At 39.4% G+C, this 13238-nt stretch overlaps 1 protein-coding gene across 3 annotated transcripts in view; it reads right to left on the reverse strand.

Moving 5' to 3' along the window:
• Positions 1 to 13238, reverse strand: part of LOC121295201 (connector enhancer of kinase suppressor of ras 2-like) — a 100590-nt gene that overhangs the window by 56513 nt on the left and 30839 nt on the right. For 2 of the 3 annotated variants that reach the window (XM_041219617.1, XM_041219616.1), the window contains exons 3-5: positions 4815 to 5017; positions 3961 to 4048; positions 984 to 1025 (exon numbers count right to left, since the gene is read on the reverse strand). In XM_041219617.1, coding sequence (XP_041075551.1) covers positions 984 to 1025; positions 3961 to 4048; positions 4815 to 5017 — 333 coding nt within the window. Of the gene's footprint in view, positions 1 to 983; positions 1026 to 3960; positions 4049 to 4814; positions 5018 to 5399; positions 5486 to 13238 lie in introns of those variants that run through there. The other variant, XM_041219618.1, reaches the window with a different exon arrangement.

Consider the following 13238-nt stretch of genomic DNA (forward strand, 5'->3'; position numbering starts at 1 on the left):
CAGTCATCTGACAGCTGAAGGCAGTCACCCCGAGGGATGGAGAAGCAGCAGCGAGGTTTTGCATTATTGAACACCAACTGCCAACAGAAGAGCTTAAAGGCGCTGTTTTTAAGAAATATGTGGACTCGCTCTAATAAATAACCCATTCGCCCATTCGATATGCTTCCGAGAACGAGCTGCGCGGCTCTATGTTATGGAGATGGAGCTGGATTCTCTGAAAAGCAAAAGGTGCCTGCACTGGCATTCAACACACTCTCAATCCTGCACTTTCAGTCCAATGTCTTGTTTGTGCAGTTCAAACCGTGGTTGTAATGTATGTGTACACGGCAACACAATTCCCTTTTCACTGAAATCATATTTTATTTATATCTCTATATAGAGACCATATCCTCTGTGAGGTTAAATGCTACCCTGCATGAATTCCAAACACCCTATGTTAATATTTATTTATAGAAGAAATCAAGTGACCCCAGAAAGAACATTTTCAAGACACACACACACACACACACACACACACACACACACACACACACACACACACAAGCTTAAACACACACCTGGACACATATAAAGACTTGTGTAAACACATGGTGTATTTCTTTGTGAACAACAATATGTGGTTCCAGTCAAGCTTGACACACAGGACCATACCTATGACCAGTGAGTAATTTGAAAAAAATCATACTGTTATGATATAAAACAGACAACTTCTGAGCTGTTTTTTTTTTTGTTTGTTTTAAACGGTGCTGATTGGATTTTGATTATTAAACTGGGTCGTGTTTCAATGTTATTTTGTAGCTGGAGCCTTTTTGAAGAAGATGTCACGTATGTATGTGCTCCTGTTTTTCGGGTCCTCATTCATAGTGAAGCCTTTTGCACTGATACTGCCTGTTGGACTGTGCCTTGGTCTGTCACACTCTGTGAACACAAAAAAGACCTTTCAGATTGCATTTTGATGACATAGAGGACAGACAGGAACTTACCACGTGGAGGATCTTGTTTTCTGTTTCATACACAGTGCAATCCTAAAAGAAACAAGAGTATTTTAGTTATTCATTTTAAATTCAGGATACGCCTGTATGTGCTTGGTGGGGCAGTGGTAACAATCATTAGGACACACTTTCAAAGAAACATGCAACGCAGATTAATGGTCAGCTGAAAATGAACTACAGATTCACTGTAAGAGCCAACAACTGAGTAAAGGGATGCAACGATGGCCCTAGCATAGTCTTCTTCATAGAGCATTCATTCAAGATTTATTTCATACATGTATTCAAACTGGATTATTCCTTTTGATGCCAAAAGGATTCTTTTAACATTCAAAATGATTGCCAGACAGGGAAGGGAAAAATGCAGGTTAGCTTGAATTAATGTTAAATGAATGCATTTATAATATCCAGAAGATTCTTCAACTTCTGCTTGAAATGACTGATTATGAAAGTCAAATTGTAACCGTATTGCATTGTATTACTAGGACAAGTTCTTAAGAAATTTGAAATATACAATTAATAATAATAATAATAATAATAATAATAATAATAATAATAATAATAATAATAATAATAATAATAGTAATAATAATAATAATCTTCCTTATGGAATTGTTCAATGACTAAAGAATGCCTATGCATGCTGCACTTTTTTCCAGGGCAAAAAAGTAAACCAACCAGCAGGGCATGCAACTGCAAGTCTTTTCTCTTTATCGGTGGTGCTGCATTTATTGATGTGCATTTGTCTGCATTTTCATGAGAGAACTATCTGCTGTGTTGCCCTTTTGATTTCTACTGTGACTGTCTTCCACTCCAAATCCCCTCTCTTGTTGTCAGTGAGTGGATCTGTCTAGTTTGAGGACACTATTTAACCTCATTTCCAATACAGAACATTTCCCATGTGCCCGCTCCCACAATAAATGATGACAGCATGTTCCAAGAAATGAGATGTTTTAACATCGTCTCTCCAATGTGAATCTGTAATAATGCATAATTAAATAGTTCATTTAGTAGTGTGTTTGTCTTTGGAGTGAGGAAACTGGTTTCTAAATGGCTGCTCTTTTATGTAATAAATGTACAGAGCAGGAGTCTCTTTCTTTATAATGCTTTGCCAGATTAGCTGAGGAAGTCACCCACTGCAAAGGCACAAAAAGGAATTCCCATGTTGTTTGTTACCGTGGCAAGAGGTTCTCCAGGTGGTGTGAGTTTTCATTTTCTAAGCAATACCTTTTCGATATTATTGCTAGCTGTGCATTATCTTGCCCTAACTAAGGAGGGGCTTCAGAGAGGAATGTAACTCCCTGCTAGTGGTTAATGATTTCAGATCATCAAAGGCGTCTAGTGTTTGGCTCCTCTGGTTTCATGTCTGTGTAAAGAGAAGAACAGCTAGCACTGGTGCTCAGGTAGGATGTAAAAAAAAAAAAAATGTGTTGTGCCTTAGGCCATGATATGCAAGGCTGCTGAATGAAAATACTTTTCTGTTGTAGCCAAATTCTTTTCTGGATGAATGTGAAGCAACATCAAAGCTTTTTGTGTTATCAAAATAATTGAGCATGAAGGTGCAACATAAAGGCACATCATACATTCTCCATTCCCTTTGCAGATTTCACTCTGCAAACCGCAGCATTGCTTTGTTATTACAAAAGAAAGTGCCACTTGCTACAAGCTTAGACCCTGTATCCTGTCTTCATGTGGGAGTATGTCGCAGGCTGTAATCTCTCCGGTACCAGTGCTGTACAGCAGGTGACCCAGCACGCTGAATTGTAGTAATGTGAGGTACCCATCATATAACTTATACTTTGTAAACCTTACAAAACATTTGAACTGTATTTTACTGAAAGCAGATTTTTTTTGTGTCCATCTTTCTTTCTTGTAATTAATTCAATTGTCTTTCATATATTTTCTTTATATTTTTTGTGTAGCTTTATTAAATGTACTAAAATATACAGAACCCTGAGAACACACACACACACACACACACACACACACACACACACACACACACACACACACACACACACAAATAACTAAACAAATAACAATATTAATGAATCTACCACAAATAATACTACTACTAATGATAAGAATAATTATTTGAATGCTGCAGTTAATTTTGCTTGGTATTAATAGTATGTAACTGATATGCAAACATGCATATATTGAAGTTCAGTTACATAGAAAATGTAACTTTAATATATCATATGAAAATGTCAAGATATCATTATTAAAATATTATGTCTTAAATATTTGTTGCAGATTCATAAACATATTCAATAGAATATGAAAACAAAATTGCAATGGCAGTCTGATGGGTGATACACACCGGCACCACTATTGCATAAGCGTTGACTATTTATTACCATGTAAATGGCTAATTCCATATTAAATAGATATTTATGCCACAGAAAATCAAGTATTACTCTTTAAATACCTCCAATGCTGTCTTCATTATCCACACTCCCTTAAGAAGGTGTGCTCAATATAGCGAAGCTGTAGCTCTTTGGAGCACAGAGAATTTATTCAGATGAATCCCTTTTAATCTGACAGTAACTGCACCAGGTTTCATTGTTCGTTTTCTTTTACAACAACAGGCATTTGAGAAACTGGCAGTTGCCTTACTGGTTGCCTGTAGCCAATCTGGGGACCATTGTTTCTAATCATTCTGTTGTTCACACATTAAAATCATTCTGCAAAGTAGAACTCAGTTTGTACAACTACAGCTCTGATGAAAAAGGGCAACATTTTATATTATTATTGTAACAATGTGTTTTTTTTTTAATCAATAGGAATATTGTGGCTGTCAGGGACCTAGGGAACTAAAGACTGGCAACCTGTTAGCGACCTGTAAAGTCCATGTTTAAACTCTCTACTGAATATCAATAAAACATCAGTCTCCAGTGATCACTTACAGTGTGATTTCACTGTGTGGCAGATGACTCATCGGACAAATAAACTGAAGGCTTACACCTACCTGTTGCACTATTGTTGTTAGTTCCAGGCACAGTTGAACAATATGGTTTTTCAGCACTGAATACTCTGTCACGCTTACAAAAGGAGACCTGACAGAGAGAAACAAATGGCTTTTTAGATGACCCCATCCATTGCTGTTTCAACAAGAGATGCATTATATACCATCCTTAATGTCTCTAATGGTCTAATTAATCTAAGTGGGCATGTTAAAATTATCAGTCATCCATCCCCTAGTCAACTCTTTTTGACTAACTTTGTCAAACTGAACAGCACTGTAATGTCCCTACTTCTTTTCAGTCCTCATCTCTACACTATGTACTGCCTGCCAGTTCCTAAGAAACACTGCTTACCAGCCCCACTGCTCTCACCAACAAGCCACATTGAGCCATATTTCCAAAGCTTTTCCTCCATTCTTTACTTAACTCCTATTTTCTTTTTTAAAAGAGGAAGAATCATGTTAACAAAAATTGTCAAATTGACAGGCGTTTTTTAAGATTTCATTAAAGACTGGAGTAAACGCTTTGAAAATATGGCCCAGTATATCCTAGTCCTTTACTTTAATTCATAGATCACACAACCACCCAGCCCTGGGCTCTAACCACTAGGCCACACTGAATCCCTGTACCTCGGCTCTAACCACTAGGTCATGCTGTCTCCCAGCCCGCTATTCTGTCTCCCAGTCAGCTATGCTGCCTCCCATTGCTTAGCTGTAACCACAAGGTCGCATTGCTTCTTAGGCCTTAGCTTTCACCACAAGGCAACATTAGGGCCTCCAACTCCTGACCTCCAACCTCTAGGTCCCCCTGCCCTTGTCTACCACTAGCCCCCTCCACCACTGCTGTGCTCTGGGCTTACCTGTCCAGCCAGGCCAGGAGGTTCTTGGCAGCACCGATGAGGTCGACCACGGAAGTCAAGAAGTCGTTGGGTAGCCGTCGAGAGGCCCTGCCGTCATAGTGTCCGCTCCTCCGCCGGCCAGCAATGAAGTTCTGTAGGTTCTTGGCCGAGGCATTGAGCTTGTGGGAGAGTGTTCGCAGGTTCTCTGTCTCAAGGCCATAATTCTAAAATAGAAAGATAGGGTACATGTTGAGACAAACATATTGTTGAGCACATTTCTTATTTCTTTAAAACTGACTCCAGTTTGGCTTTGTATATTTTTAGCAGTTTGCTAAGCCGCATAACATGTTGCGAACTCAAGTGAATCTTCATTTCACCAGTTTTTACTGTTATGGTAACATCCACCCATTCTGCTTTTCAAAAACAAAATGCACAGCAACACTTTGTCCCCTGCATGCACACAATAACATTACCAGTGGATTCATAAATAACACAAAGGATTACACTTGATACTCACTGATAGACTAGTGCATCATAAACATTAAAATATTAAACATAAAAACTTTTGAAAAATTGCAATGGAATATCTAAAAAGTGAATATTTACCTTGACGTAATTAGTGCTATAATGCTGCTTGAGAAGCTGATGAGAATAGGAGAGCATGCATGTGCAAGTCTTATACAAATCTTTTAGCTAATTCTTTGCATAGCTGAAAACAATCCCAAATCACTGGATTATATTGGCTCTCTGGCTAATCTTGCAAGCAGTCAGAAGGTGCTTTGTTCAGTGCTAACAGAAGGGTCTCATTTTGCCTTTCCCTTCACAGGTCCCCAGTCTGATTCCAGCTCATGATCGAACGTCACTTCCATCTGCTGGCTGTTGGGTGCCCTGCATGAAACGAGGTCTCAGTCCACTTTCTGCTGGACAGCTGGCCACATCACACAACCACCAGCGCTCCAATTAGCACTCATTTGCCCCTCTGCAGGCAGTCTAGTCTCTAGACTGTCACTCTTTCAGAAAGACAAAGGACTGGCTGCACCTGTGCCCTCCACATTGCTTTAAAATATTACTTTTTACAGTTTCAAAAAAACCTTTGTGTTACGTCAGCTTAAAAACAACAATGCCCAAAGAGTTGTCCCTTCTGAATGTCAACCATGGCACAAAAGCTTGTACAGCAACACCCTTAGAAATGACGTGGTTACGTTTTTCAGAAACTGAAGGATGCCTCATGCTACAACCCAGTAACTAAGTAGTGATGTGAAGGTCCACCCACTGACGTTTAAGGTTGCTTAGAAACAAACCAGGGGTGCTTGAGAGAAGGCAGCTGTGCGTGAAAAACTCTCAAGCTGGGTGGACCTCGAGGCCAGTCCACTAGTCAGTGACACACTTTATTCAGGTTCAGGGAATAAGCCTCTTAAAATCCACTGGTACTCTGCTAGGATCCCAATGGGTTATTGAAGCATCAAACCAAACACTGAGACCGAAGGAGCTAACCATAGTCTCTCTATTAACACCCCAGGGCTACAGAGTATTAATAAAAAGGCCCTGTCCCTTCACACTGAGCAGACTGTCAGAACAGCCCTGCCTAAATGATTGCTATCTCACTCTGAATCAGACAGCACCTCCAGTCTCATCGCCGTGACATCGACTGATTCCTACTGACACCTACCACGGTAGCTGAAGTTATTTCCCCCCATGCCTCAGTGTTTCTATTTGTGTGCATTTCATCTTTGTTAGCTGACAGCTAATGTTTCAGTGCTGTTACCCACCCATTTGTTTTTTAATTTGCTTTAGTGAGACCTGTTTATAGCACTTTAGGCCTTTCAAAAATCAAGTATTTGCTAAGCCAATGAAATAGCATTCTCATATGTTCAACATCGTGATAAGGCTGTTAAAGGAAACTTTACCTGATAAACTACATAACAAAAATGCTACAACAGTAAGCAGCTCCTTAAAGACTGTATATAATAAGTATATTGTACATTTAAAGAGTATATAATATATATTATATATATATATATTATATAGTAAATATATAATATTATATATATATCTATAAATATATACACACACGTTGCAAGGTGGCTCATAGGAAACATCCATTAAATAAACAACTAGCCATATACAGCATGCATAAATGCAAAGAAGTAATCATGTTTTTTCTTATGTGCATGGTGTTTATGTATTTGTTGTAATGATTTCAGACTTCATGTGCTCTTAAAAGCTTCAAAATGGCAGGTTTTTTTCCCCTTGTTGGAGACCCCAGTGGTACAATGGGAGATTTATAACCTAGCTTAATGGGGCATAAAATGCAACTGAAAGTAGGAGTCGCACAAAACTGGGAGCAACAAGTGTGTGTTGATTTATCGCCTGTCAGCACAGTTAGCAGGGAGCACACCATTTACAAATTCAAACAGGCAGTCCATATGATATTGTAAAGTGTCACTAAAAACACAGTTCTGTGATTATTGTGATACTGACTTTGATTCTAATATGAATATTGTGTATATGCCCTATTGTTTAAATGAGAAGTTGGGTATTCCTCTTAAACTAACAGTCACACCTGAATTTTCAATAGTTGGGTATATGGGCTTTATGCTGACGTGGCGTCTTATACACTTTCTGTTTACAGAGATGAAATGAGGGAACTGCCTTTAGTCACAACCACCAGCCTTTCCTAGAGGTTACCATGGAAACAGAAGCAGCCTCCAAAGCTCTCTGTGCAGACCCTGGTTTAGAGCAGTGCAGGCTGGGAGAAGGCCAACAGGAACCATAGACCAATCCCTCTGACCTTGGGTCTCAAAACACTTTTCTTTTTTTTTGGAGGGGGGGGATGAAGTCAGTGGTGCCTGGAGATTTTTTTTCCCCTATTACTTTGTTGCCTAATCAAATTAATCCGAAGCAATTATATAGCCAAGATAAATTCTTTGGTTGATCCGCTTCTGTTCAGTTCTCTTGCCTGTTTATCTTGTTGCCATGGTAACCCTGAGCTGCAGCGTAAGAATGATGTGGACGTCAATAACTTATTTCAGAAAACAAACAAATACAGCACAAATTATACTATATCTAGATATTCTCTTGTAAACCAGCTTTTTTTGGAGGGGTGTACTTCTGTCCTCTGGGATTCAGTAACTCAGCCCTGTGTTAATGTTGAGTGAAAAGGGTTGTGCTATTTGTAGCCATTGTTTAGATCAGTTATAAAATCCCATGTGTGTGTAAGGTCTCATATCTGAAAGATCTTTAGTTAAATAATTAAAATAGTATGTCTCTAGTGGTTTTAAATCATTTTACAGGCATAAATACACTAAAAGGACTTTTGGTATTCAGACATTTGAACTAAAACCCTCCATGTCATTTTGAAGTATCATCAGATAATATCTATGATTTCAGATGCTCTTAACTGATGGATTAGCAAAGCCCTGCTTCAAGGTACTGTGCACTTTAATGGTCAAATAGGTTTATCTATGGTCTTCCCTGCTGTATCTGTAGTCTATGGCAATGTAAATTCTGCACAGGGTCTGCCCATGATCAAAGATAACACTATAACACAAGGTTTGCTAATGGTGGTCAATCATGGTAAAGAAACATGGTCTTTCCGTGGGATGACCATGGTTATAGACCCTTATACCACATGGGTGGGTGTGTCAGGGTTGGGGCCCTGCACGGGTATATAGTTTGTTCTCGTCGTGTGAATTAAAGGGTCAGAGGCTCCGCCTGGCACACGCTGTATTTGGTTGTGGGGAAAATCAATTGGTGATTGGCCAGCTGCGGACCCCTAACCAGCAGGTGGGTGTGTCCCGGTGGAGGGTGTCACAATAAAAGGGAACCGCTGACACACATCAATGCAACAAGCCAAGGATGACTGGCCACACTACCCCAGTTGTAAAGACACTAAAAACCTTTGACCACCCTAACTGGAATTGGGATCAGGTTTGTATTATTATCCGGATAACCCACACCCCCTATCACAGTGGATAGTAGGGCTCCAGACACACAACACCCCACAATATCCTGCTTTACACACATTTATGCACAGATATAATAATGAGTCCCTCTGCAGCTTCTCTGATATCAGCTGCTATGGCATTTGCAAGCAACTTTTAATGGATCAAAATGGAAACATTACATTTTACACATTTAAAAACAAAGCTGCTGATCCAAATGTGGTGGAAAGCATAATATGACATGGAATTAATGAAACAAATGGCTAGCAGAGTATGCCATCCCTGGGATCACCTTTGCTCAAGTTTTAGGCTTGATTACATCATGTTTATAAATTACAGCTGTACATTGCAACCATACAGTTTACCCTTATGACTACTCCAGACTCCAATCGACTACCGGCTGGAGATTAAGGCAATGAAAAAGAGCAATGTGACCTCATACAGTTTCTGTCAGACTAAGATGCATTCATTTTAATACTTTCTGTGTATGCCCCAAAGAGCTACAGCTTCCCAACACTTCAGTATGTTGTTCACACCTGCTGAAGACAGTGTTGGAGGTATTTAAAAAGCAAATATCCATGGCATAATTAAGAATTTAATTTATATGCAATTGATCGATTTTCTGAAGTTTAGTTACATGTTAATTATATATGTAACAAGTCGTGCATGTTTGAATCCACCATTTGATGGCCATCGCAATTTGTGCTTATATTCAATAGTGATTTTTTTTTTTTTTTAACTTGTACAGTAGTTTCCTGCTCCAATAATTTTTTATAAATAAAAAGGCAGCTAGTCATGAAGTTTTGCATATTGCATATCTTTTAGCTGTTTATTAACATGCAACATGCAACTGTTCTTCAAAAATTTGGTAAATATCACCCAAAATGCATTGCTATCGATTCTTATATTGTCCTGTACAGAGTGGAGTATACAGTACATGTCAGGTACTCGTCAGTGAGCTTGTAATAGGGGGAGCATGTGCACACTTAACAGACCAAGTGCATCGTTATAACTGCTTAATCAGGGAATCAGAACTCGAGGAGATCCATCGTTCTGTGTCTCTGTAAAGTGCTTCCCCCGACTCTATGTGTGTGTTAATCCAGGCAATGTGCAGTGCAGAGATAGAGTCCCAGCTGCACAGTTCATTCTAGGAGGCTTTAATCTGCCGTCAAGAGCTGGGAAACCAAATTGCAGAATTCCAAATCAATTATCATTCCATCTCAGGGGGAGTAAAAGAACAATAGCATGAAACAAGGTTGTCTAATTGTCTTTTGAAAAAAAAAAAGTACCACTGTCATTCATCAGTGGACTTGTTGGATGATTTGTTCATTAAAATCTTTAACTCAGACAGTGATACCAAGATTTTAAATGAACAGGGGTCAATCCCCAGAGTCACCAGAGATGTAGGAGATTTGATTTTGTATTTAAAGAACAGTTTTGTTTTGGGTTTAAGTATTGAAAAGTGTACTGATTGTTTATTTGATTGTAATAAGCAGGGTTAAAATGATGGGTAAGGCAATGTCACGAAGACAGCTGTAGTGGGTGACGTCAGACCTGAAACCAGGAACCAGGAAATAAACAACAGAGAGGTGGAGTTTGGTGAAGCTGAGCGATTGGTTTTGCTCAGCATTTAATAATGAAACAGACAGAAAATAAAAGGTTGTAAAGTCAAACAAAACACAGGACATGGCACTTTCGCCAAAATAAAGAGACAAACAAAACGGACTACACAGACAAACATGGTGAGATGATGTTTAACTATTCTTCTTCTTCTTATTATTACATCTGTCTCCAATCCCCCACTTCTCCACTCACCGAACACACAACCCTGAGTGAGTGAAAACATACTGCTTTTATGCAGCTGTACTGAGACTCAATTGCTAATCAATCATTCAGTTGGAGTCGCAGTACAACTGCACGTGAATTAATAAAGTGCAATTCCCCGTGCTCGCATATTATTACATTTTACCTGCACGTGAAGTGCTGTGCAATCCTCGTGCCTAAATACAAATATACATTTTAAACAACTTGTGTTCCACAGACCCATTTATATCCCATGTACCAATGACTATACCCCAACATTAACACACAACACGCAACATATAACACTGAAATACATACAGGGGCGGGCAAAATTGCCACAGGCAGGTTACAGAAAACCAAAAAAGAAATGTTTTTTGGTCGCTACTGTATAAAGTACATTCTTGGTCATAAATAAAAAAAACAAACATTTGCTCCAGTACCAGCTGCTATAATGAGTGGTTTCCCAGGCTTCCACAAACCGGCTTAAGAAGGTGGCAGTGAAGGATTGTACAAATCTCATAGGAGTGGCTGTCTGTGTAGGGTTTTGGGATGTGTTCACTTGGGCTGTACCCCGGATTGTTCAGGTCACAATAGAAGTGCTGAGAGAGATCTTCATTGTCTCTGGCTCCTACTTTGTGTTCAGCTAGAGCTCAATGCAGACTCTCTCGTCTGGCTCTGCCGACAAGGGCTGCTGTCTGCAACACAGCAATTGGTCATGTCAGCGCCTCTGCTGGAATGACATTATGCTTTCACAGCTCTGAAACGCTCCATGCAAAGCCATAAAAGATTTGTTAATGGCCATCATGAACCACAGAAGCAATCGAAATTACATCGTGGACCTGAAGATGAGTGCGCAAGAGAAGCAATCCACTTCAAGGGGGTCTTTAGTGTGGGGTTATAAAATTATGAATTTGACCACATTATGTTTTCTCATAATGTAATAATATGTTTATAAACCTTTTCAGGTCCTGAGGCAGCAAAGAAGCTCCAAACCATCACACTCCCACCACCATGCTTGACGGCTGGGATGAGGTTCTTCTATTTGAACGCAGTGTTTGGTTTCTCATTAAGGCCAAAAAGTTCTACCTTTGACTCATCTGTCCAGAGAACATTGTTTCAGAAGTCTTGTGGATCATCTATGTGCTCTTTGGCTAACTTCAGACAGTGGATTGTTGGAGCCCCAAATCCTTAATAATGGAATTATTGATTGTCTATTACCCTGGTCACACCCTACAAAAAAAGACTAGTGTTTGTTTGGAAGTGGACAGTGTGTAAGAGTAAGTATGAGTAAGTAAGAGTAAGTACACGGATAGCGGTGCTTGGGTGCTATTTGGTTTGGTTTTGAAGAGTTTTTAGTGGTTATTTTGACCTTTTGATTTGTTCCTGTGTTTGTTTTGTTTTAAAAGTGTGCAAAAGCGCTAAAATTGCAATACTGACTGGGTGTTTGCTATTTCTGCTGCTGGCCAGCCTTGACCACCAGTCACATTATAGATATAGATATAGATATAGATATAGATATAGATATATAGATATAGATATAGATAGATAGATAGATAAATAGATAGATGGATAGACATTTAATGATGTTACTTCAACTAATACGAACATTGTGGTTTTTGCCACCAACTACATTTCAAGCTAGTAGTGAATCAGAGCCCTATAGGGTGTGTGTTACTATGTGTGCAAGCATCAAACACAGAAAAACATCAGTCAAAAGAAAAGCTATATTATACCATAGCTTGCCAAGTTCCCACAGCAAAACAGCTTTTGAGTGCGATTCTCGACAGACAAGAATATTAAGAAATGATAAGGACTAAAACCTAGATCCAACCCCGAATAATCTCCCTACAAGAGGAATGGCTGTCCTTGTACACTGGTAGACAAAATGAGAAAGAGAAGAAAAACAAACTAGATGAAGCCAATCTGTTCTACACCTGAAGTATCACTGCCACAAGCACTGAGGTCACCTTTATAATTAAGCCCCTGTAACAGAATCGACCCATCTCCTGCCATCTCGCTGGCACTCACATGCATCAGCTGGCATTGAGCTGAATGCGGGGAGATAAATCCTTCAGCAGTGCCACTACCATTTAACCCATTGCTGATCACAGGAAGCACGGAGGATAGGTACAGACAAGGCAGTTCAATTCAAATGTCTTCCTTATAAATTGCTGCCACACACACGCAACGTGCAGAGAGAGAATGCAGCAAATTCAGACTGTTCATCTGCAAAGTGTAGTTTAACTAATTGATTCTGAAATGTGTTTTTAATGGAACAAAATGGAGATGTCTGCTCTGAGCTGAATACAACAGAATCTAGTGTTGTTATAGTCAAGTTAGTCTATATATCTTGAAAAGAATGTGTACGACTATTAGTGGCACACAATCAAGTTTCTAAAAATGATACACACCAATAGGGTAATGTAAGTTTAACCTTCCTGTCTAGACCCAGTACTGGGAGTTGACAGTACAACTATACACCACAATCAACCAACCCTTCTTGAGAGCTTCTGATGTCTCTTTAGCCACCTGCTGGGCAACAGATACATTGCAGTTGCAGTCCACATTAGTTCTACCCACCAAGTGCACAATAAACATATTATAGCTACGCTAAACAATATCATACATCACACAAAAAAACCAAGGAGCCTCTTCCTTGGGCCTGATTCAGGGAATGACAGATTTGAGCAGACAGCTC

Source organism: Polyodon spathula, chromosome 20 (assembly GCF_017654505.1).
Source record: "Polyodon spathula isolate WHYD16114869_AA chromosome 20, ASM1765450v1, whole genome shotgun sequence".
Taxonomy (NCBI): domain Eukaryota; kingdom Metazoa; phylum Chordata; class Actinopteri; order Acipenseriformes; family Polyodontidae; genus Polyodon; species Polyodon spathula.